The sequence below is a fragment of the Lemur catta genome, chromosome 3, assembly GCF_020740605.2.
Source record: "Lemur catta isolate mLemCat1 chromosome 3, mLemCat1.pri, whole genome shotgun sequence".
NCBI lineage: Eukaryota > Metazoa > Chordata > Mammalia > Primates > Lemuridae > Lemur > Lemur catta.
Window position 1 is genome coordinate 95216506 of NC_059130.1, and position 25398 is coordinate 95241903.

At 49.9% G+C, this 25398-nt stretch overlaps 1 protein-coding gene across 1 annotated transcript; it reads left to right on the top strand.

The window, feature by feature from the left end:
* Positions 1–5198: 5198 nt before the first annotated feature.
* On the top strand, positions 5199–10232 carry CLDN19 (claudin 19). The gene is made up of 5 exons (XM_045545700.1): positions 5199–5604; positions 6812–6976; positions 7076–7160; positions 9148–9300; positions 10097–10232. Exons 1-5 carry the CDS (start codon positions 5382–5384, stop codon positions 10143–10145), a joined length of 675 nt encoding a protein of 224 aa, XP_045401656.1. The 5' UTR covers positions 5199–5381; the 3' UTR covers positions 10146–10232.
* Positions 10233–25398: the final 15166 nt, after the last annotated feature.

Here is a 25398-nt window from a genome sequence, read left to right on the forward strand (position 1 = left end):
AAATACAGCAAGTCAGGGCCCCAAGGTGGGAGGAGCAGCTAGGAGGCTGGCATGGCAGTGCAGAGTGGGTGACAAGGAGCATGGCGGGTGGGCAGTGGCCTCTGGGCCTCGTCGGCCACTGCAAGAACGTGGGCCTTTACGCAGCACCACAGGGTCCCTGGAGGGTTTTGAGCAGAGAGTGACAGCATCTGACTTACATTTTAAAAGCCACCATGAACAATTTATGTGGCGACACGGAGAGTAGAGAGGGGCCCCTGCAGTGATCCGGGAGAGGGTGGTGGTGGAGCCAGGCCGTGGGCAGTGAAGGGAGGGAAAGACATCAGGTTCTGGGGCTGTTTATAAAGCAGGAGTTGCTGATGGACAGGGTGTGAGGGGTGAGAAAGCAGCAAGAAGAAGCCTGAGTAGTTAGGAACATGCAGCTGCCTCACCCTTCCCGGTGGCTGGGGGGGACTGCGGGAGATGGGGCTGGCGGGCGAGGAAATGAGGAGTTCGGTCTTAGATGTGTTAGGCCAGCCGACCGGCTGTAAGCCAGCCACGGAGGGAGCCAAGAGGATGGCATACTGGAAGCCCAGGAGAGAGGGAGCAGCTACATCAAATGCTGCTGAGAGGCTGAGCAAAGTGACAACTGAGCATCCACCTTTGGATTTGGCAACACAGGTCAGTGGGAGCTCCGGCGACATGTTTTGGTGAGATGTTGTGGACAAAACACGGGCTGGAGTGAGCTCAAGTGAGGATGGGAGGAGAATACGTGGTGATGGTGGGCACAGACGACTCTTTAGGAGTTTGGCAATGGGTGGGCGCAGAGGATGAGCTGCAGGGAGGTGTAAAGTCAAGAAATGATTACTGGCCCGTGGCTCACTCCTGGAATCCTAGCACTCTGGGAGGCCGAGGTGGGAGGATGGCTTGGAGCCAGGAGTTGGAGTTGCGGTGAGCTATGATGATGCCACTGCTCTCCAGCCCAGGTGACAAAGCAAGACCCTGCCTCAAAACAAAAAAAGATAAGAAAAGAGATGATTACTTTGCTAGCTGGGTGATAGAGCTGATGGGGTGGTCCTACTGAGGCGGTCACTATCCCTTTGTCATCGTGGATTCCTTCTGTCCTATTTGGGTGACTCACTCGCCATGCAGACAGGACCGCATTAGTGGAGAGAACATGAACTTTACCCACAAGCTGAGCTGGGCAAGACCCTCACTTCACCACTTGGAGTCGCGTGACCTTCAGCAAGTTGGGACCCCTGAGTGTGTTTCCTCACCATTGAGGTGGGATTACAATCCTTCCCTCCCAGGGCGGCTGAGAGTGGTAAAGGGGAATGCGCACAGAGCCACTGGCATGACACTTAGCACATGCTAGATACTCAACGTTACAGAAAACTATCTCAGGCCTGATTCTGGTTTTCTGGAAGTTTCCACAAGGCAGATGACCTTTACAATTTCAGCATATGCTAACCACACGCAGGCAGCAGACTCTCAGTTGAGCTCATGATAGGCCAGATGTTTCCAGTGGCAGCAGGAGCAAGATAAGTGTATATAATTAGGGTGGGGCGCGTCCTCCTGAAAGCAGGGGGTGCTGGCAGGGTGTCAGCTGAGGCACAACTGTGATTGCAAGGTCACTGCTCGGTAGCACACGTGCATAGGAAGGACATACGCTTGCGATGAAGGGAGAGAGCCCACGGGAGTGTTACAGGGGATGGGAGGCAACTTGTAACATGGGAAAGATTCGAGCTGGGGAGAGGCTGGTCGCTGGTAGCCCAGGCAGCTGGCAGAGCTCTCAGCAGGACTGCCAAGAGATAGGCGCTGTGCTCAGCGTTGTTTGCAGAGGAGGGGGATGGACCGTGGGACTGCCACGTGTGCCACAGTGGCATCCTGGCCCTGGGTGAGACAGTGGGACAAAAAAAAGAGGCTGCTAGAGTGGCCTCAAGGTGCTCGCAGTCCTCAGGAAGGAGGCAAACGATGTGCCAAGTGCAGTGAGTGGAAACATGCAGAGTATTTTGGGATTCCAGATCAGGATGCTTAGCCCTGTCTGGGCAGGCAGGACAGCTGGGCGTGGCCACATGCTGGCTGTGTGGCTTTGGAGCTGCTGTGCCCGAGGCAAGGCGTACCAGGAGCCTGCACTTCTGTAGGAAACTCAGACTCTGCGTTAGGAGGCGATAAGACCAGCCCGCCCCTTCCCAACCTGCACCCTGAGCCTCCAAAGTGTCAGCGGGTGTCTGCAGAGAATGTGCTGGATTGCAACCGACTGAATCAGACCCTCCTCACTGGCCATGGGGGAGGGCTCTGGGAAGGGCTCCGATTTTCACTGGGAGGGAGGCAAAAACCGCCCACACCGATCAGTCAATGATCGACACATACCTGCCAAGGCCGGCTCTGGGCCGGGCACTGCTGGGAGGAGGTGGCAGCGCGTCTTCTGCCCACACCCAGGATGAGAAGACCAGGGGGGAGTCTTTTTGTGAACTGAGCTTTCATTAGCCGCAGTTCTTCAGGCATTTTATGCTTTCAAACAGTGTTTCTCTCCTACCATTTGATCCTTGTTAACTCTCTCATGAACCAGAGAGGCCAAATTGTATTATCCTTATTTTTTAGTCCAGGACCCAGGCCCAGAGAAGCTGAGGAACTTGCCTGATGTCACACAGCTTTTCAATGGCAGAGGTAAAGCTAGAACCCTAGACTTCTTGTACGTGAAAGCACTTTTTCAACAGTGAAGTGTGCCACCCCAGGGCAGTCTCAGTGCCTACTGCAGGCTTGGGGGTGGCGGGGTGCTGAGCCATCCTGCTCTCTGCAAGTGCCTGGGAGTCACTGGACTGCAGGGGGTCCCCCAGGAGTGGTGGATGCCCTGGGTGGAGAAGTTTTGCCAGGTTAGGGAATGCCACTCCAGAAGCAGGATCTGAATTCCAGAAGGCTTCAGAACATCGGTGAGGGAAGGCCATAGGGTAGGAGAGGACATCTTGGTGGAACAGACTCAAACCTCAAATGACAAAGAGAAAGGATCAGCAGAAGAGCCTCAGGGGAGAATGCGAGCCTCATTCTGGATCACGAAGAGGCTCTGGGATGCCAGGGTGGACGAGCACACAGGCATCCTGCTGCCCCTTTGGCCTCGGGAGCAGCGGCTCACTTCCCTCTTTGGCACCTGGCTCCCTCACTTGTCAACGGAAGGGGTCACAGGCCATCCTCTCTGAGGGCCTTTGTGGCTCCAGAGCTCAGAGACCTGACCTGGGTCCTCCTGAGACCAGAATGACCCCTGGATCTTCCTTCACAGAGAGAGCCCCTGCAGAAGGCGTGGAGAGGGGCCAAGGCCCAGCTAGGAGCGAGGCCCCGCCTCGGGGGACAGCACGTGCTGAGCAGCTGCCACGTGCAGGCCCCCCCCCACCATGCTTACCTTAACCCACTGTCACAGAGGCCAGCTCAGGTCACTGCCAGGGAGTGTCTCATGACTGCCCGCCCCTCCCAACCTGCATCCAGTGCCTCCCTCAAAATGGCAGGGGTGTGGGGACAGACCGTGGGAGCCAGCACCACACAGCCCAGCGTGGGAAGCCCCCTTCCCAGCTGGGGCAAATTACCTCCCCTGGTCTGCTGGCTGCAAGAGGCCTGCCTGCCTGCGAGGGCTGCCTGGAGGCGGAGATGAATTAATGCATAAGAGGCACTTCACAGCCTGCCCACTGCATCCCCAGGAGGTGCCCCTGGACCCTACCAGCTTGTCATTGTGGCAGAAGAATCTGAGCTCAGGACTGACTTCTCTGCCACAGTTCTAGACCTGCAGAACAGTGGGGTTTTGCTTTTTGGGACCCGCAGGCCATCCCAGGAAACAGGTCTGTGTGTGCCCAGATCCACGTTCCCAACTGTCCCAGCACGGAGGGCCTCAGAGGGACCCAGTGTGTGGCACCGCAGGCCAAATAGTGCCCACCCTTGACCCTCAGAGGGCAGCTCACTCCCCCAGCTCCGGCCAGAGCTGCAGGCCATACCAGGGGCCTACGCCATGGGCGGGCACACAGGGCTGCCATTGTCTGCTCAGCCCCGGCACCCTCTCGTTTGCATAGCCACGTGAAGAATGCAAGGGAGCGGGCTGGGGACTCATCCCTGGGGGTGGGGGGCGCTGGGGCCGTGGGGGAGGTAGCTGGCAGGGGTCGGCAGCAGGACCCCACCTTCCCCCAGTGCAGCCCAGGAAAGGCGGTGGCCCGGTGGGGATGCAGGGGCGGCTGGGGGGCTGGTGGAGTGGGAGCAGGGTGGTGACATTCCTCCTGCACCCACGCTGAGAGCCCCTGGGGCCCAGCTGAACGTGAGGGGATTGCTAATGAGGTCGAGGAGAGTTAAATATTCCCCTGTTTCCGAGGGCTGAGCTCAGATGGGAGAGAGAAGGGGGATGTGGGGGAGCCAGGAGGAGGTAGCCTGAACCCCAGGAATGTGCAGAGGCCGCTGCTCCACACCAGGCGGTTCTGGAGCTGGGGGCCAGGGCCCGGTGTCCCAGGTCCCAGCAGGAGCTGCTAAGCCAGCCAGCAAGGGGATTAAAGGGCTGAGCAACCCGCCTTCCTTCAGGCTGATGCCAGAATGTTGGTGCTGTCTCCCCAGCTCCCCGCCAGGCCCCTTGCTGGCCGGCAGCCAGCTCCTGCCCAGCCTCGGTGGGGCCCCTCCTCTGTCCCCCTCAGATCTCAAACAGACCCCACAGAACATATTCCCTGGCCTAGGCTCCCCTAAGTTCGACACACACGGCTCCCAGGTACCCAGGACCCCTCTCCCCAGCACCCCGTCCCTAGCCAGTCTCTCCACATCTGGCCTCAGAGCCTGTGCCAAAAAGTTCTCCTTGACGTCTAACTCGAGTTTTACCTGCTGCAAACTGTAATTCCTTTTCCACTCTGTCCTAAAGTCAGAAGACAGAAAACCCCAAGGGTCAGATCAGCATTGCAAGAGCAAAGTCCGTCATCCCAGGGCTAGTGGTTTGGGTAGGGATTAGAGAATTTTAGGGCACCTAAATCAGATTCCTAAAGGGGTTTCCCTGGGTGGGAAGGCCCTGAGGGCAGCTGGGTCACTCCTCCCAGCCCCTCCTTTCTCCATGGGATGGGGGCGGGACAGGGAGACCCACCTGGGCCATGGGCCCCGCCCCCCACCCCCAGGGGGCTGGGCAGGAGCTTTGCTGGGGACCCTGCTAAGGCTTAGGCAGCGGCTGTGGGCGGGCCCTGGCCTTTTCCAGCCCCTGGGCCTCCCCCTGCATTCTGGAGTCCAGAGCCACTGCCTTTGCTGCTGCCGCTGCTGCCACCTCTCCTGCTCTGCCTCTGAGCCTCCCTGCGACTGCTCCCCCACCCAGCTGCTCCTCCCACCTGACCATGACCGCAGCACCCCCTGGGACGCCGGCCCAGCTCTGAGCCCTGGGACCCTCTCTCCTCCCCTGGGCCATGGCCAACTCGGGCCTCCAGCTCCTGGGCTACTTCCTGGCCCTGGGCGGCTGGGTGGGCATCATCGCCAGCACGGCCCTGCCGCAGTGGAAGCAGTCCTCCTACGCGGGCGACGCCATCATCACCGCCGTGGGCCTCTACGAGGGGCTCTGGATGTCCTGTGCCTCCCAGAGCACTGGCCAGGTGCAGTGCAAGCTCTATGACTCGCTGCTCGCCCTGGACGGTAGGCCTCTGGCTGGTGGCGGGGAGGCGGGGTGTGGGCACAGGCCTGGGGGGCTGGAGCAAGCCTTCCCCACAGTCTGCCGTCAGCACTGGGCTCCACGCTGCAGCGCCGGCTACCACCCTGCGCACACTGGGAGTCCAGGCCAGCCTGCTGCCCTGCGGGAGGCGGGGGCTTTAGCGTCTGGCAGCTGTGGGTCCGTATCCCGGCTCTGCCACTGTAACCTTGAGCAGTCACCAAACCTCTTTGCACTGGGAGGTCCTCCTCTGTAAAGGGGGATACTTACACCTGTGCTGGGATGTGGGGGGTGGCATGGATCAGTGCCTGGCACTCAGGAAGGCTCAGTTAAGACCCTTCCCGCCACACACCTCATACTCGGTACACAGACACACACTGCCCGGGCACATGTGCAGGCACACGCGTGCACGCACATGCGCACAAACACACACATGCACATGCACACTCAAGCGCGGGTGCTTCGGCTCGAGGTCCCCCTCTTCCTGGAGTGTGGAGTGGAGTCGCACCCCCACAGCTTTAACCCTGGGGCAGGGGCAACCCAAGGCCAAGACCCCCCACGGGTAGCCTGAGCAGAGCTGCCATCAACCTGGCCCCGTCAACCTGGCCCGCTGCGCCGGTCCTGGCAGGCTGTCCAGCCGCCTTAAGGGCCCAGGTCTCCTGAGTGCCCCCTGGGGCCCCGGACTGACCCGCGCACCCGTGGAGAGGCAGGCTCCTGGCTGCCATGGTGATTCCCAGGGCACAGGAGAAGGTGACCAGAGTCCAAATGGCTGGTGGGGAGAGGTCACTGCGGGGGACCAGGCAGGGCCGAACTCAAACACCCTCAGCCCTTCCTTTTGCGCAACCTGCCAGGCCCTGGGAGGTGCTACCCTCTGCTGTGCAGGCGGGCTGGCCAGGCCCAAGAGGGAGCTGGGGCCAGAACGCAGCTGAACGGCGAATTCAAACTACCCTGTCGCCACGCACCACCCAGAGGAGTGGCAAGAGGGAGTGGAAAATAGCATTATTGGTGAAGGGAAGGACACAACACTCCCATTCCCTGTCCTCTGTCCCACTGTCACCCCCACTATTCTGTACCTGGCGGCAGGTGGTCAGGACTCCAGGCCAGCTCCTGCTCCTGCCACTCCCAAGCCAGGCTCCTCCCACTGTGGCCCTGCCCCCGCCCCCCAGCCCTGCTCAGTGCCGCCTGCTGCCCCAGGTCACATCCAGTCCGCGAGAGCCCTGATGGTGGTGGCTGTGCTCCTGGGCTTCGTGGCCATGGTCCTAAGCGTCGTGGGCATGAAATGCACGCGGGTCGGAGACAGCAACCCCATTGCCAAAAGCCGTGTGGCCATCGCCGGGGGCGCCCTCTTCCTCCTGGCTGGTGAGTGCCCCTGACTCCACCGTCTTGGCCGTGGCAGGCAGCCCCAGCCCTGGTGGCAGGGGCCAGAGCAGAGCTGAGCACACCCTGCTTTGTCCTCAGGCCTCTGCACTTTGACGGCTGTCTCCTGGTATGCCACCCTGGTGACCCAGGAGTTCTTCAACCCGAGCACACCTGTCAATGCCAGGTGAGTGCCAGGGCTTGAGCTTCCTGCTTCACCTCCTCTGGGGCCACTTGCCTTTGTCCAGGTCACTTTGGAGGGGGACACAGGGGATGGGGCCCAGCTGCTGTCTGAGAAGCTCTGGAAGGGGGAGCCAGGAAGGATGCGGCCAGGCCTCCCCCAGGGGCAGGAGGCATGTGGAGGGCACCCAGGTGCAGCCAGGACTCTACAAAGAGCTAAGTGCCCTGGCTCTGGGCTTAAGTCCCAGCTCTGCACCTACTGACTGTGTGCCCTGAGCAAGTTACTCAATATTTCTGTGCCTGGTTTCTTCCCCTGTAAAACGGAGCTAGAACCTGAGGCCTAGGTCACACATGGTTACAAGGGTTCAGCAGGATGTCGCAGGTGAGGGACTTGCCCAGTGCCGGGCCCTGGAGAGTGCTCGGTGAACCTGAGCTGGTGGCTTCCTGCAGGTGACAGCAGTGGAGACTGGAGAATGGGGCCCTGCAGCCACGGCAGACTTTGTTCCTCACCCTGGGGTGGCAGGCAGGGCAGTCGCCGTGGCTGCAGGATGAGGGGGAGGCCAGTACGCAGCAGTTGCAAAGGCCAGAGCACAGGGCTTGGGACCACAGAGGGAGCTCCGGAAAGCAGGTTCAGAGACATTCAGCCGCCAGAATGGTCAGGGCTGGTAAGGCCGAGGGCATGGAGGCCAAAGAGGGGTCTCTCGGAAGGGCCTGGGCCCATCCTGGCTCCTCCCGCACCTCTCAGCCCAGCCAGGAGCAGAGAATGAGACAATCTCAACCCCAGACATCCCAGTGGGCTTTGGCCCTGGGGTGGAGGGAGGATGAGCAAGGATGCCTGGGCTGTCACAGTCAGGAGGGCTCCCTGGAGGAGGCAGGGGTGTGGAGCGGGGAGGAAAAAGAGACCTGGCGTGAGGCTTGTTCCCTGGGTGGGCGGCTACAGCCACAAAGACCTGCCAAGCAAGGTCTGGCTCAAGGATGCCAGGCTGGGACTCCGCCCTTCATCCCTCCAACAGTCCCCAGGCCACCTGGGCTGGCAGGCCCTGTGCTGGGCCCTGGGGACACGGATGAATCCCATGCTCTGTCTGCCCTGCAGGTGATCCCCAGGGGGCGGGTGAGCACAGAGGGGGTAGGTGTCAAGGCAAGTCCCCACAGGAGGTGGCATTGAACTGAGCCCTGAAGGCAGGGAAGGAACTGGGAGGCGTGAGGGGCAGGGGGTGTGCTCCAGGTGCGGGTGCCTGGTAGAGGCAGGGAGACCCAGGAGGGGGCCAGGCTGGCCAGCAGGGCTTGGGTGTGCGTGCAGAGCCCAGAGCGCCCAGCGAAGGGGTCTGGCCTTCTCCAGAGGGTAGCAGGGAGCAGCCCTGGCTGGGTGTTCCTGGTGGAAGGGCGCATAGATGGCATCTCAGGCCCGCCCATGCCCCCTCCGCTGGCTGGAGGAGGAAATGAGCCCAGGATTGCTCGGGCAGGGGCTGGAGACCAAGCCTCCCACCGCCTCCAGACTCCCGGTCCTCCCTGGGCCTGGGTCACCCTGTGTGGTGTTGATATGCCTGGCTGGGGAAGGGAGGAAGGTGGCGTGCATCCCAGTTTATCCGGAGAGATGGAGGAGGCTGGGGAGGTTCCAGCCTCCAGCCCCCACACTCTGCCCTTGTGCTGCCAGGGCAGGGGCTGGGGACGCGGCAGCCATACCGGATGCCCTTCTCCCTAACCACCTCCCGCCTTTTTTTTTTTTTAACTTAATGCAACACAAATTTATTCTCGTACTGTTCCGGAGATCAGAAATCCGAAATGAGTCTTACAGGGCTCACACGAAGAAGTCTGCAGGCCTGGTTCCTTCTGGAGGCCGCATAGGATGGTTCAGTTCCTTGCCTCTCCCGCTTCTAAAGCTCCGTTCCGCGCCTTTGGTGGCTCCCGGCTCCTTTCTCCATGTTTGTGTCTTCACATTTCTCTCTGCTTCTGTCATCCTGTTGTCTTCTCTTCCCCACCCCCACCCCTGGCAGGTATGAATTTGGCCCCGCCCTGTTCGTGGGCTGGGCCTCGGCTGGCCTGGCCATGCTGGGGGGCTCCTTCCTCTGCTGCACGTGCCCGGAGCCCGAGAGAGTCAACAACAGCCCGCAGCCCTACCGGCCCGGACCCTCCGCCGCTGCCCGCGAGTACGTCTGAGCTCCGCCTGCCGCCAGCCCTCCCGCCCGGCACCCCGCCAGCCCCTGCAGCACCCGCGGCAGGGCTAGCGGGGCACAGCACGTCCCTGGAGCTCAGTCTGGGGCTCTGAGCAGCTTGTCTTCAACACAAGCACCCATCCTGCAATATGAGACCCAGACCCGGACCCCCAGAGAGAGACCACAGGCCTGAACCAGACGAGGGGCAGGACCCAACCCCCACGTGCACACACAGGTTCAGGTCTTACCACCGTCCTGTCTGCACGGCCTCCCGGGGGTCCATACCCAGGGACAGGCCCCCCACACCGGCCCAGCCGCTAGCCCTGTCACCTGCCCGTTTATTTACTCACCGAAAGTCCCTGTGGGTGTCTGCTATATGCTGGGCCCTGGGAGTACAGCAGTGACCAAAACGGACCTCGGTACCGAGTGCCCTGGGGTGGGCAGAGCCCTCACCCTCACCGGTCCCTGTGAAGGAGGCAGTGCTGGGATGTCGAACGTACACACATTACACCTGAGGAAACTGAGGCTCAGAGAGACCATGAGGCTCAGCCTCGCTTTCTCTGGGTTCAGGCCTCAGCCTCTCCCAGTGTTCCCACTGCTGTTGGACCCCCACACAAATGGCTGGGTTGGCCACGCCACCCCTGCCCCCGGGAATGGGCCCCAGGCAGGGCTGCTGTGAGGGCCAAGGTCTGGCCTCGAAGGCCAGTCCCGAGTCTGGGCCTGAATGCACAGCCCCTTCCCCCACCCCACGTTCACCCCACTAACCAGCTCTCTCTCTTTTGACTTTCAGACCAGTTGTTAAATTGCCCGCCTCCGCCAAGGGCCCCCTGGGTGTGTAATGTCCAGTCCCCAGCCAGGCTCTGTCCCTCGCTGCACCTAGACTGTGTTTGGTATTTTTTGGAAAGAGAAGTGAACATTCAGCCCCAGTCGTGATATCATTTGGTCTGTCCTTGGGGTGGCTTGGGTGGGACCCGGTTCATAGAGGTCAGAGCTGACCCCTGGGCTCTTCAGTATAAAGACAGGGAGACGGAGGTCCAGGGTGGGTTACACGGCATATCCAGGCTGAGCAGGAAAGAACTCAAAGCTCCTGCCCCCGTCTGGTGACCTCCTCCCTCAGCCTTGGCACCAGGACCTCCATGGTGGGAGATAAACCACCCACCCCTGAGATCTGGCCCAGCGCTGGTATGAGGGAGCCCAGGGTGTGGAGGGAGGCCCACAGGTAGCAAGCCCTACCCGTGGGAGCCCTCCTCGGGAACGGACAGTCCCTGGGAGGCCCTCAGGTTCTGGGGATCGGAGCCAGGTGACGGGGACACCGTAGGAGCTTGCCAAGAGGAGAAGGGAATGAGGGAAGGACGTTAGGACTGTTCTGAGCAGGGTCTGAAGCCCCCAGCTCCGCCCCTTGTTTCCACACCCACCCTTCCTCCTTCCAGGTCTGCTGTGGTCCCAGCTATGTCCCTGCTCTGAGACCACAATGGGGAGGGGGCAGCCTCACGGCTGTGGCAGGAACTCCCGTCCTGCACCCAGAGGTGCAGTCAGAGTTGGACGAGCTTTGGGTCTTGCAGTCCAGGTACCACCCCCCACTCCAGTATAGACGGGGGACAATGTAGGGAAAGCCGCCCAGATCAGTCCCAAGGCCAGGGTCCTTCATCCTCCACCTCCCCCAGCCAGTGTGCCGGCCCTGCCCCTCGTGTGCAGCCCTCTCCCACCCCAAACACTCTCGCTGGACTCTGAGGCTCTCTCTGGCCACTGCACTCAGCCTTCTGGAAGGAGCTGTCCATACCTGTCCCTCTTCCCTGCCCTCCATGCAGCTTCCTCAGCCAGCCCCACTCTGGCTCCTTCCACCAACTGTCTTGTGACCACGTCTCCCACCAAGTCCCCATGTCCCAAGGACACAGTTCAGCTTCTCCTTCGAGCTTGGCTCTGTGAAGAGAGGTGACCAAAATCAAATCAGACAAGGTGACTGTCCGCACACTGCAGCCCGGGGTAGGGATGGGAGGAGAGAAACAAAGGGCAGTTTGCTGCTGGGGGACTGCCCGCTCGGTGCCCGTCTGCAGCTGCTGCATGGCCACCAGGGCCTCTCAGGGGCTTGGCCGGCCTCTGGCCAGAGAGGGTGGGACCTGTCCCTAAATCGGTTTCCCAGAGTCCTGCTCCTCAATTTATGAATGAGAAGGACAAAAGAGTGCCTCTGGGTGCTAGTGATTCTCCACCCTGGGCATTCAAGTCACCTGGCGGGCCCTGCTGCCCAGGCTCCACCCCCAGACTTGCTGACTTAATTGGTCTGGGTGGACCTAGCTCCCGGGGGACGGCAGTGTGTGGGCAGCACTGAGGGCTCAGAGGTGAGGGGTCTGCAGAGGGAGAAAGGAGCCTACGAAAGACCGGCGGGGAGAGGGAATTGGGAGAGGAAGCCTGTCTCTCTCCTGCCTTTCCCGCGCCCAGGCCGCTCTGTGGGACGCCCACATCTGTCCAATCGGTCCCCCTTTTGCTGAAACAACGTTGAGCTTCCTCCTGCCCCACACAGCCAAAAGCCCTGCCTAACACAGAGTCTGGAACCTGGGCACTGAGCGTTGCCTTGAGGGATCCCATGAAATGGTGCCGCTGAGCATCGCTGGGACAGTCCTGCGTTTGGCGACCCTTCCTAGCCGATCACGAAGCAGCTGGCCAGGAACCCGTGTGTCGTCTGCTGACCTTCAGGGTCCACCAGAGAACGTCGGGATAGAATGCGCCGGCTACTTCTTGAGGGTGTCAGGGACAGGGGGCAAGAGAGACAAGACCCGTGCAAGCGGGTGGTGCGCCTGACAGTGGGTGGGAACCAGCTCCCGGGTGCTCCCGCCCTGGGGGAAGCCCTTCCTGCCGGCAGCCAGGGTTGGAGGGCGGAGGGGCAGAGGACCACACACCTCGCTGGATTGCACAACCAGTGAATACGCCAATTTAAAATGTAGTGAGATCCTGGCAAGGGGAAGGTGTCTGGGGAAAACTAGAGGAGTTTGGAACTAAAAGAATTTGGGAAGCCTGATCCGACAGGCCTCTCCTAAAGCAACCCCACTCGAATGTCTACACCGAGGTCGGCTGGGCTGCCAGCCAGAGGCAGGGCCAACCTTCCAGGCCTCACGGCGGGCTGCTGTTTACAGTTCTGGCCTCAAGGCTAAGGGATTGGGCAGAGACCCAAGAAGGTAGGGCTCAGGCTCTAAAGGCATGATTGTAAAGCTTTGCCGTTGTTTACTAGTAAACAGAGTCCCCGGAGAATGAAATTGGCAAGCCATAAAATATGACGTTAGGAGGAATATACCCACATGTTCAGGCCCTAAGGAAAGCCCCAAACCCGAGTAGCACAGCAATGGAAGGTGTTCAGCGACGGGAACTGAGCCCAGGCCACCGGAGGAGCTGACCAGGAAAATCATCTATTGTCTGGGAAGAGGTATTAGAGGACTTCAAGGAATTATTGTTAATTTTGTGTTACATGTATTGTGAATTTTGTGTGATAATGACTTTTTTTTTTTAATTATTCTTCTCTGGTAGAGGTGCACACTGAAATCATACGATGGATGGGTTTGCTTTAAAATAGCAAACACAAAGTTCAGGGGCAGCAAAAGTTGTAAAATAAGATTGGCCAATGCCAGTGGTACTTGGGGGTTCTCTGTGTGTATATTTGCAAACGAAAAACAAAATAAAAGGTTTAAAAATGCCTCTAAGGTTTGCTGGTCGTATCATTTAACACACTTTCCTGACTGGGGGAGCAGGGATGAGGCACACACTAAAGACTCCACTACTCACACCGCAGTCCCCAGCCGGCAGCAGGGTGGCACCAGGAGACTTGTTAGAAATGCAGAACCTCGGGCCCCACCCTGACCTCGTGACTCAGATGTGGCATTTTAGCAAGATCTTCAGGCGATCTACACACACATTGCAGTTTGAGAAACTGATGTAGGCTAAGGAGAGCTGTGTGGTGCTTTTTTTTTTTTTTTGAGACAGTGTCTTGCTCTGTTGCCCTGGCTAGAGTGCCGTGGCATCATCATAGGTCACTGCAACCTCAAACTCCTGGGCTCAGGTGATCCTCTTTCCTCAGCCTCCTGAGTAGCTGGGACTACAGGTGTGCACCACCACACCTGGATAATTTTTCTATTTTTAGTAGAGACGGGGGTCTCGCTCTTGCTCAGGCTGGTCTCGAACTCCTGAGCTCAAACGATCCACCCACCTCAGCCTCCCAGAGTGCTGGGATTACAGGCATGAGCCACCACGCCCAGCTGCTTCTCCTTTTTAAAATGAGAATTGCAATAGAGCTTGTCCTGTTTCCCTCCATCATTTGCATACTAGGTACATTGAAAGTGGTTCACTTCATGATTTTGCCTGGAACTGGCAATTTATGAGGAACTTGACTAAACCTGATCCAGGCAAAACTTGAAATGAAGACAGAAAGTACCCAAAGTAGTGCTTTCCAACTTTTTTTTCTCATCAAACACACAAAAAATGATATTTGGTTCACCTTATGAGATTAGTGCAGGCGGTTTTACTCTGGCCAGCCCTTCTGTTGAAAACAATTGAAAATGGTTGGGTAAGGTGTAAAAACATTGTCAAAGCATCAAAGGGCTGACATTTTACTATGGAATCAACAAGTCAAAGCCTGAGAAACTTTTCCTCTCCTTCTCGGCCACATGGTGGCCCATGAGGTCACCACAAAGCTGAGGGGTCCTTGGCTGGCAGGGCTGGAGATTCCTGACACAGAAGGGGACTGAACAAACAAGTAAATACACCGAAGATAACGGGAGCCAGGCTCCTCACTGTCAGAGAACATTAAGAGATTTACAAAGATGGGAAGGGGGAAGACTAGAATAAATCCTGTGACGTTGGGATTGGAACTGGGGATACCTGGAGGAACTGGTGGCTTTTAATATATGTAGATAAATATCAGAATAGATATAGGGTGTGTGTGTGTGTGTGTGTGAGCATGTGTTCTACACCCTAGGAAGGCCTACCAGCAATGATACCCCAGCAGCAATGGGCACACCTAAGCCCATATCTTGATTTCTGAATACCATTCCCCACTGACAGGTACCAGGGCTCCATGGAGAAATGACTGATTCCAGAACTGGGATAGAAACCTACAAAATAAACAAAATAAACTTGGAGTATCTTGGTGTTCCAGAAAGTAAGAAACTGCTCAAGGAATGATGGAGACATGTCTAAAGGATACACAAGCTAGATTAAAGGTGCTCCCAATGGCTTTATCTGGGACAATTTGAGCATCAAAATGAATAATAATGAATAATGGGTCTTAACTCATTGAATAAAAATAAGAATTTATTAGTCTACACTGATATGAATAATTAAAGAAGTGGGGGAGAAGCAAAAGCTCTATCTTTTGGTAAAATGACTACATATGATTATCTTATTAACCAATAAGCACAAAATAATAACTTTACAGTGGTAAAATATATTAATAGTATTCATACCTTAATCAAAGTGGTCAGAGTTACCACCCGTAAAGGGACAAATCAAAATGCATGTCTCTCCCTATAAGAACACAACACAATGTCACTTACATGATATTCCTGCTAAAGGTGTATAACCTGTATGATGAGACAGGAAAACCCAACTGAGGACTATTCTAAACAACTGACTGGGCCGGGCTCGGTGGCTCACACCTGTAATCCTAGCACTCTGGGAGGCTGAGGCGGGTGGATCGTTTGAGCTCAGGAGTTCAAGACCAGCCTGAGCAAGAGCAAGACCCCGTCTCTACTAAAAATAGAAAAAAATTATATGGACAGCTAAAATATATATATAGAAAAATTAGCCGGGCATGGTGGCACATGCCTGTAGTCCCAGCTACTCGGGAGGCTGAGGCAGGAGGATTGCTTGAACCCAGGAGTTTGAGGTTGCTGTAAGTTAGGCTGATGCCATGGCACTCTAGCCCAGGCAAAAGAGTGAGTGAGACTCTGCCTCAAAAAACAAATAAACAAAAGAATATAAATAACTGACCGGGACGCTTGAAAACTCTCAAAGTTATGAAAGACAAGGAAAGATTGAGGAGCTGTTCCAGACTGAGGAGACTGAAAAGATCTTACAAGTAAGTGCAACGAATGACCCTGGATTAGATTCCAGACACATAAAGGACATTTTTGGGATGACCAGTGAAATCTGAATGATGTCTGTGATTAGATGGTAACATCACATCAAAGTTAATTCCTGAGCTTGATAGTTATCCTGTGGTTTTGTAGGACAGTGTCATTGTTTTTTTTTTTTTTTAGGAAATATACACTGAAATATTAAAAGTTTTGATTATTGGTTGCCCAAGTCTGGCAGGATGAGGGAGGGGGGACCTCAGGGAGGGAATGACTGCCAATGGGTATGGAGTATATTTGCGGGGTGATAAAAATGTTCTAAACTTAGATTGTGGCAATGGTTTCACACCTCTGTAAATAGACTAAAAATAATTAAATTGTATACCCATACTATTTATTTATTTATTTTACTTTTATTTATTTATTTATTTATTTATTTATTTTGAGACAAGAGTCTGGGCTAGACTCTTGCCTGGCCTAGAGTGCCATGGCATCAGCCTAGCCCACAGTAACCTCAAACTCCTGGGCTCAAGCCATCCTACTGCCTCAGCCTCCTGAGTAGCTGGGACTACAGGCATGCACCACCGTGCCCAGCTGATTTTTTCTATATATTTTTAGTTGTCCGGTTAATTTCTTTCTATTTTTTAGTAGAGACGGGGTCTCACTCTTGCTCAGGCTGGTCTCAAACTCCTGACCTCAAGCGATCCTCCCACCTCAGCCTCCCAGAGTGCTAAGATTACAGGCATCAGCCACCATGCCCCGCCCCCATACTATTTAATAGGTGAATTTTATGGTATGTGCATTATATCTCAATAAAGACATTATAAAAAGAAAAGAATAATTTTAGTAGGCATAACATTGGGATAGGAAAGAAAAACAAAATACAAACCTAAATATATGAGACTATTTAATATGTGATTAAGGTGGCATTTCAAACTGGCAAGAGGGAAAGTAAGTAAGGGACGATGAAAAAACAAAATATCTCAGTGGATTAGGTGTGAAGTGTCATTATGTTTGTAACTTATGTTTAAGTGGTCCAGAAAAAAACCCCACTGTGTGTGTGTGTAGAGACAGATGCATAGATATATAGATGACAGAGATGATAGGAATCAAATGTGACAAATGTTAACAATTGGTGAATCTAGGTGAAGAATATACAAATGTGTATTCAAATATTCTCTTAACTTTTCTGTAGGTTTATAATTTTTCAGAATTAAAAGTGGAGAGTGGGGCCAGGGGAGGTGGCTCATGCCTGTAATCCTAGCACTCTGGGAGGCCAAGGCTGGAGGATCACTTGAGCTCAGGAGTTCAAGACCAGCCTGAGCCAGAGCGAAACCTCGTCTCTACTAAAAATAGAAAAAATTAGCCGGGCATGGTAGTGCATGCCTGTTGTCCCAGGTACATGGGAGGCTGAGTCAGGAAGGATTGCTTGAGCCAATGATGTTGAGGTTGCTGTCAGCTAGGCTGATGCCATGGCACTCTAGCCTGGGCAACAGTGCAAGACTCTGTCTCAAAAAAAAAAAAAAAAATTACTTAGCGCTGAGATAAAAAAAAAAAAAAAGTGGAGGGTGGAAGTGGGATGGGGAGAAACTTCAATGGGTATATTTAACAGCATATTAAATTAACACCACCTGAAGGGAAGATTACTGAACTAGAGGAAAAGGTTGAAAGAAAGTATCCAGACCTCATTACAGCATCCAAAGGATAAGAAAATATGCAAGAGAAGAGAAATAGAGAATAGAGTGAGGTCTAATACATTAATTAAAATCCAGGTGCTCTACATATCTGTGTGTAGATCCAAATCTTCCTTCTACCTGAAGAATTTCTTTTTACGTTGCTTGTAGTGCAGGTATGCTGGCAATACATTCTCTCAGATTTTTCCCCTGAAAGCAAAATAAAACAAAATCTTTATGTCATCTTCACTTTTGAAAAGTATTTTCACTGGTATAAATTTCCTCCCCCCTCTCCTTTTATTACTTTATAGATATCATTCTATTGTCTTCTAGCTTGCATAGTTTGGATGAGAAGTCTGCTGTAATTCTTATTTTTGTTCATTTGTTTCTTTTCTGTCCAGCTGCTTTCAAGATTTTCTCCATTTTTAGTTTTCAGAAGTTTGACTATGGAAGTGAATAATTGTGTATTTCTTTGTGTTTATTCTGCTTGGGGTTTTATAAGCTTCCTGGATTTTTTGGTTTGTTATCTTTCATTAATTTTGGAAAACTTCTAGCCACTATTTTTTCAAATATTTCTTCTATCACATTTTCCATTTGCTTTTATCTCACCTCAAAAGTAGGTAACCTTTGTTTGAGGCCGGGGGAGAAGAGGGTTTATTGCCCTCTCCCCTAGTGGTAAATGGCTTTTGCATTGTATACTAAAGCATTCAGCAAGTAGGCAGGATTTTCTTTCTGTGCTCCACTGATAGGGGCTCTCTCAGTTCTCTTGCTCCACTCCCAATCCTTCTTATGAATGTCCAATGGGAGTCCACAGAGAAGAGCTGGACAGTGCATATAGACTCCTCTTATAAATGAGCCTCCCAAGAACTCTAAACTGTCATGCTATCCCACAATCTTTAAATATTAATTAAAATTTAAATTGCTTTCTTCTTCACACATCATGGCTGCTGCCATTTCCTCTTGTGCTCTGCTAAAAATGAAATAAATTGTGTGTCTCATCTTTTTCTAGAGGAGCTTGTCACGCTTTGGAATTTGGTTCACCTGGTTGCTTTGCAGTCTTGACTCTTTGTTGGGATTCTAAAACATTACACTTTTGTAGATTGTTCAGAGTGAGAACAATGTTCTCTTGCAGCTTTCTACATCCTTTTTTTCTTAAAATTCTTTTCTTTTCTTTTTGCTCCCCCATCCACCCCTCTCAGCTTTCTACATCCTAAGCAGATGTGGAACCTTCTCAGAGTCTAATTTTAATCTCTGTCTTTACCTCCTGGACCTTAAAATACATTAACTCCACTTTCCCCATCTGGTTTCTATGGTTTTCTGGTCATTTATGGTAAATTATAAAAATTGTTATAAAGTTAATATTCATTTATATTTACCCATATATTTACTTCTTTCCTTTTTTCATTCATTCTGTATCTCTGCTATTCCATATGGAATCATTTTGTTTTTCTCTTTAGTCAACAAGTCTGCTGTTTGTTGACTTTCCATTTTTATTTAAAAATGTCTTTTTTCACCTTTATATCCCAGTGTGCAGAATTCTAGGCTAACAATTATTTTCTTTCACATCACCAAAGATATCATTCCACTGTTTTCAGGCATCCATTATTTCTGTTGAAATCAAATATCAGTCTAAATGCCATTTATTTTAAAGTAATCTCTTTTTTTTCCTTGGTGAAGATAAAGTTATTAATAGTTAACTGAGAGAGAGAGTTTCCTTTGACAATCTCTAAGTTAAATAATTGTGCCTTCAGCTGTGTTTAATCAGCTTTAAACCTGCCTATTGATTTCCTTTGGGTATCATATTTTTCTGTTCTCAGATTGCCATCTGGTTCATTGGTCTCCAAATACCACTGCAGTTAGAGTTACTGGGGTTTAAGTCTTCAATGTACAAATAAGTGTTGAGGGGTGGATACAACTCAGCCTATACATCTTCTAAAATGTCCAAGTTTTATTTCCATGAACATAGTGAACATCATGGTGGCTGACATGTTTTTTTGTATCTGAGGTTCCTGAGAGTCTTTTTCTACTGTGTTTTGTTTTTTGCTTTTTTCCCTGTGGTTTCTGTTCATGATGTCTTTTCCGCTTATGGAACTACTTATCTTTGGATATATATAGGATTTGGCATTTGAAAAAACATTTGTAGAAATAATTTAGAGCTTAGAATTATATTAGTTTCCTTTTATAGTATTTTATTTGCTTTAGATAGGTGCCGCAGGGCACTAGCAGTCCAGGATCACTTTTACCTAAGTTCAGGACTTAAGATTTCTGGGTCCCTAAATGACTCCAAGGCAGTTTGCAATCCATGTGAGTGTCAGCTTAAATTATGACTATGGTACATCCATTTATTATTATTATTATTATTATTATTTTTTTTTTTTTTAGAGATGGGTATCTCCCAATGTTGCCCGGGTTAGTCTTGAACTCCTGGATTCAAGTGATCTTCCCACCTCAGCCTCTGGAGTAGCTGGGAATACAGGTGTGCACCACTGCACCCGGCTTAAAGAAAAGCCTATTTAAGTCCTTTGCTCATTTTTAAATTGGTTTGTTTGTTCTGTTTTTTGGTTTTTTCAATTGCTGTTGTTGAGTTTAAGTTCTCTATATATTCTGGACATTAACCCCTTATCAGAGATATGGTTTGCAAATATTTTCTTCCATTCTGTGCATTGTCTTTTCACTCTTTTGATAATATCTTTTGATACACAAAAGTTTTAAATTTTCCCAAAGTACAGTCTCTTTTTTCTTGTTGCTTATGCTTTTGGTGTCACGTTAAAAAAATCATTGCCAAATCCAATGTCATGGAGATTTTGCCCTGTTTTTGTCTAAGAGTTTTATAATTTTAGGTCTTCTTTTTAAGTTTTTCATTCATTTTGAGTTAATTTTTGTATATGTATAGGTAAGGGTCCAACTTTATTCTTTTGTGTGTGGATATCAGTTTTCCCAGCACCATTTGTTGAAAGGACTGTTTACTCCTCATTGAATGGTCTTAGTCTGCTTGTTGAAAATCACTTGACCATATATTTGAGGGTCTATTTTGGGGATCTCTGTTTTATTCTACTGGTTTATGTGACTGTCTTTAAACAAGTACCATACCATTTTGATTATTGTAGCTTTGTAACAAGTTTTGAAATCAGGAAGTAAGAGACTTCCAGTTTTGCTCTTTTTCAAGATTGTTTTAGCATTCAAGGTCTCTTGAGATTCCATATGAACTTCAGGTGGATTTTTCTGTTTCTGGGAAAAGGCCTTTAGGATTTTGATAGGAGTTGTGCTGAATCTATAGATTACTCTGGGTAGTATTGACATCTTGACAATATTAAGTCTTCTAATCCATGAAATTGGATTATGTTTCCATTTATTTATGTCTTCTTTAGTTTCTTTCAGCAATGTTTTGTAGTTTGTTTGTTAGTGTGTTTGTTTTAGAGACAGGGTCTCACTCTGTGTGACATAATCATAGCTCACTGCAGCCTTGAACTCTTGGGCCTAGGTCATCCTCCCACCTCAGCTTCCCAAGTAGCTGGTACTACAGGCATGTGTCACTATGCCTGGCTAATTTTTTAAAAAATTTTGTAGAGATAGGGTCTCTCTATGTTGCCCAGGCTGGTCTTGAACTCCTGGCCTCAAGTGATCCTCCTGCTTCAGCCTCTTTAGTGCTAGGATTACAAGTGTAAGCCACCATGCCCAGCCAGCTTTGTAGGTCTTTTTTTCTTTTTCTTTTTTTTTTTTGAGACAGAGTCTCATTTTGTTGCCCGGGCTAGAGTGCCATGGCATCAGCCTAGCTCACAGCAACCTCACATTCTGGGGCTCACACAATCCTCCTGACTCAGCCTTCCAAGTAGCTGGGACTACAGGCATGTGCCACCATGCCTGGCTATTTTTTTCTATTTTTAGTAGAGATGGGGTCTTGCTCTTGCTCAGGCTGGTCTTGAACTCAAGACCTCAAGCAATCCTCCCACCTTGGCCTCCCAGAGTGCTAGGATTACAGGTGTGAGCCACCATGTCCAGCCAGTTTTATAGTTTTTGTTTTACAAGCCTTTCACTTCCTTGGTTAAATTAGTTCATAAGTATTTCATTCTTTTTGATGCTATCGTCAATGGAATTGTTTTCTTAATTTCCTTTTGGATTATTCATTGTTGTATAGAAACACAAGGTGATTTTTATATATTGACTTTGTATCCTACTTTGCTGATTTTGTTTGTTAGTTCTAACAACTTTTTGTGGAATCATTAGGGTTTTCTATCTATAAGATACCATCTGTGAACAGAAATAATTTACTTCTTTCTTACCAATTTAGATGCCATTTATTTCTTTTTCTTGCCTAATTATTCTGGCTAGTAGTTCTAGTACTGATATGGCTTGGATATTTGGCCCCTCCAAATATCATGTTGAAATTTGATCCCTACCAAGGCTAAATAAAAATAAAAATAAAAATAAAAATAAATTTGATCCCCAATGATGGAGGTAGGAGGTGTTTGGGTCATGAGGGCGATCCCTCATAAATACCTTGGTGCCCTACATGTGGTAATGAGTGAGTGCTTGCTTTAGTAGTTCCATGAGAACTAGTTGTTTAAAAGAGTGTGGGCTCTCTCTTGCTCCCCCTCTCTCCATGTGACCTGCCCACTCCCCTTTCACCTCCTGTCATGACTGGAGGTTCGCAGAAGCCCTCACCAGAAGCAGATGCCAGTGCTGTGCTTCTCATATAGCCTACAGAACCATGTGCCAAATAAACCTCTTTTCTATTAAATTACCCAGTCTCAGTTATTCCTCTAATGCAATGCAAAATGGACTAACACAAGTACTAGTTGAATGGAAGTGGTGAAAGTGGGCATCCTTGCCTTGTTCCTGATCTTAGAGGAAAAGCTTTCAGTTACTGAGCATGATACGCGCTGTGTGTTTATTATATATGACTTTCATTATGTTGAGGTAGTTTTGTTCTTAGACTGTTGTGTGGGTTATGTGTGTGTGTTTATCATGAAAGGGTGTTGAATTCTGTCAAACGCCTTTTCTGTATCAATTGAGATGATCATGTGGATTTTGTCCTTCATTCTGTTATTGTGTTGTATGACATTGACTGATTTTCATAGGTTGAATCATCCTTGCATTCCAGGAATAAATCCCACTTAGTCATGGAATATCATACTTTTGTTAATAATATATGCTGAATTAGGTTGGCTAGGTTCAATTGTTGAGAGTTTTTGCATCAGTGTTCATAAGGGACCTTGACCGTAGTGCTCTTGTCTGGCTTTGGTATCAGGATAATGCTGGCTCATAGAACGAGTTAAGTGTTCCCTCCTCTTCAGTGTTTTAGGAAAGTTTGAGAAACATTAGTGTTAGTTCTTCTTTAAATGTTTGGTTGAATTTACCAGTGAAACAATTAGGTCCAGTGCTTGCTTTGTCAGGAAATTTTTGTTAACTGATTCAATCTCCTTAGTGTTACAGGTTTATTCAGACTTTCTACTTCTTTATGATTCAGCCTTGGTAGGTTTTATGTTTCTAGGAATTTGTCTATTTCATCTAGATCATCCAGTTTGTTGGCACACAATTGTTCACAGTACTCTTTCATAATCCTTTCATTTCTGTAGAATTGGTAGTAATGTTCCCACTTTCATTTCTGATTTTAGTAATTTGAATCTGCTCTCTTTTTTTCTTAGTCCATCTAGCTAAAGATTTGTCGATTCAGTTTATCTTTTTGAAAAACAAACTTTTTTTTTTTGAGACAGAGTCTCATTCTGTCGCCCTGGATAGAGTGCAGTGGCGTCATTGTAGGTCACTGAAACCTCAAACTAGATCACTGCAACCTCAAACTCCTGGGCTCAAAGGATCCTCCTGCCTCAGCCTCCCAAGTAGCTGGGACTACCACCAAGCTCTGCTAATTTTTTCTATTTTTAGTAGAGATGGGATCTCTCTCTTGCTCAGGCTGGTCTCGAAGTCCTGACCTCAAGTGATCCTCCCACCTCAGCCTCCCAGAGTGCTAGGATTACAGGCATGAACTACTGTGCCCAGCCTGAAAAACAAACTTTGGTTTTGTTAATTTTCATTATTGTTTTTCTATTCTCCATTTCATGTATCTTTGCTCTAATGTTTGTGATCTCCTTCCTTCTACTAGCTTTGGGTTTAATTTGCCCCTTTTTTTCTAGTTCTCTAAGTTGTAAAATTAGGTAGTTGATTTGAGATCCTTCTTGCTGTTGTTTAATGTAAGTATTTATTTATAGCTATAAATTTCCCCTTTAGCACTGCTCACACTGGTTTGCCATACGTTTTGGTATGTTGTGTTTTTGTTTTCACTTATCTCTGAGTCTTTGCTAATTTCCTGTGATTTCATCTTTGAGCCATTGGTTCTTAAAAGTATGTTGTTTAATTTCTACAAATTTGTGATTTTTCCAGTTTTCCTTTTGTCATTTATTTCTAACTTCATAGCCTTGTGGTTGGAGAAGACACTTTGTATGATAACCATCTTTTTAAACCTATTGAGACTTAATTTTTGTCCTAACATATGATCTATCCTGAATAATATCCCATGTGCACTTGAGAAGAATGTGTATTCTGTTGCCATTGGGTAGAGTGTTTGCACAAGTCTGTTAGATCTAGTTGGCTGATTATGTTGTTCAAGTCCTCTGTTTCCTTACTTATCTTCTGTCTGGTTGTTCTACTCATTATTGAGAGTAGAGTATTGAAGACTTTACCATTGAAGAAATATCTATTTCTCCCTTCAATTTTGTCAATTTTTGCTTCGTACATTTTGATGGTTTGTTATTAGGTTCACAAATATTTGTAATTATTATATCTTTTGCTATATTGAACATTTTATTAATATATCCCTTTGTCTCGCATAACCTTTTTTGATCTAAAGTCTATTTTATCTGATGTTAATATAGTATAGCCACCTCTGCTTTCTCTTGGTTACTATTTGCATAAAATATCTTTTTTCCATCCTGTCACTTTCAACCTATTTTTTCTTTGGATCTAAAGTGAATATCTTGTAGATAGCACATAATCAGATCATGTTTTTTGTTTGTTTTTCTTTTTCTTTTTTGTTTTTCTTTTCTATGTTGTTGTTTGTAATCCATTCTGCAATTCTCTGTCTTTTGATTGCAGAGATTAATTCATTTACATTTAAAGTAATTACTGATAAGGAAGGACTTCTGCAATTTTGATATTTAGGCTTTTTTTTTTTTGACAGAGTCTCACTCTGTTGGCCCAGCTAAAGTGCTGTGGCAACATCATAGCTCACTGCAACCTCAAACTCCTGGGCTCAAGCGATCTTCCTGCCTCAGCCTCCAGGATAGCTGGGACTACAGGCACTTGCCACCACGCCCAGTTAATTTTTTCTATTTTTGGTAGAGACGGGGGTTGAGGGGGAAGCATCCTAGACCTCCATGCAGCCTATGGAAAGTCTGGCAAGGCTGTCAGGGGAGTCCTTGATGCAAAGTCGGCTGTCTGGAGAATCCCATGTCTTCCAAGAGCAGGCCTGCTTCGGAGTCCCCACGGAGCTCAGTCATCGGCTTGGGAGCACTTGGTAAGCAGGGCCCCAGTGCAAAGGTGGTGGTCCATTTCAGAGCAAAGCAGCTTGGGCGCTTGGTCAGTTATGTTCCCTGTAGACGGAGGTCTAGAAGCCACCTTCTCATGGTGACCACACTTTACAGTTTGTACTTTTTACAGTTATTATCTCAGTTGATCCTTACCATATTCCTGTAATAATAACAGTCAACACTTATTGAGCACTAACAAAATGTCATCTCATGGATTCTCATTTAATCTTTACAACTTTAGGAAATGAGTACTATTTATATCGCTATTTTTTTAAGTAAGTGTTTAATTTTCTCACATAACAAGAAGTTGGGGGGTCAGTGGTTTCTGGTGTTGGTGCAGGAGGTCAACAAGGTTAGGACTTGGTCTGTGTCCCTGCTGTGTTTCCGGTCTTCCCTTTGTCATTATCAGTGACCTGGCAGCCCCCCATCCTAAGAGGGGGTGGAGGATGATGCATGGACAGAGCATTATTCCTCGTGTACCTCTGTTCGAGGTAAGAAAATCTTCCAGAAGCCCCATAGCAGAATTCCTCCTTGTCTAGAACTCGGTCATATGGCCAGTGAAACCTCCCTGCTAAGGAGACCAATAAATATTTTGCTCTTCCAGTTTTTCTGGTGGGGACAGCAGGTGAGGGAGAAGTGGACTGAGAGTGGCTTTGAGTTGCCACCCAACAGAGTCTGTGACAGGGCTACCGATCTAGCCTTGGTGTTTAGATTTCATCTTGCTGTCTCCTTGGCAGAGTCTCTAACTTTGCTGGCGAACACAGCTCTTTCAAAGCTCATTAAAATGCTCATTCTGAGGCTCTTCCCCTGCATCTGGATTAGGCAGCTTGATAGTGGGAT

Excerpts from the sequence above, each read along its gene's own strand:
- CLDN19 (XM_045545700.1), top strand. The coding sequence starts at position 5,382 with ATGGCCAACTCGGGCCTCCAGCTCCTGGGCTACTTCCTGGCCCTGGGC. Across the intron at positions 6,977-7,075 it reads CGCCCTCTTCCTCCTGGCTG|GCCTCTGCACTTTGACGGCT; the intron begins GTGAGTGCCCCT and ends CTTTGTCCTCAG. Across the intron at positions 9,301-10,096 it reads CCCTCCGCCGCTGCCCGCGA|ACCAGTTGTTAAATTGCCCG; the intron begins GTACGTCTGAGC and ends TTTGACTTTCAG.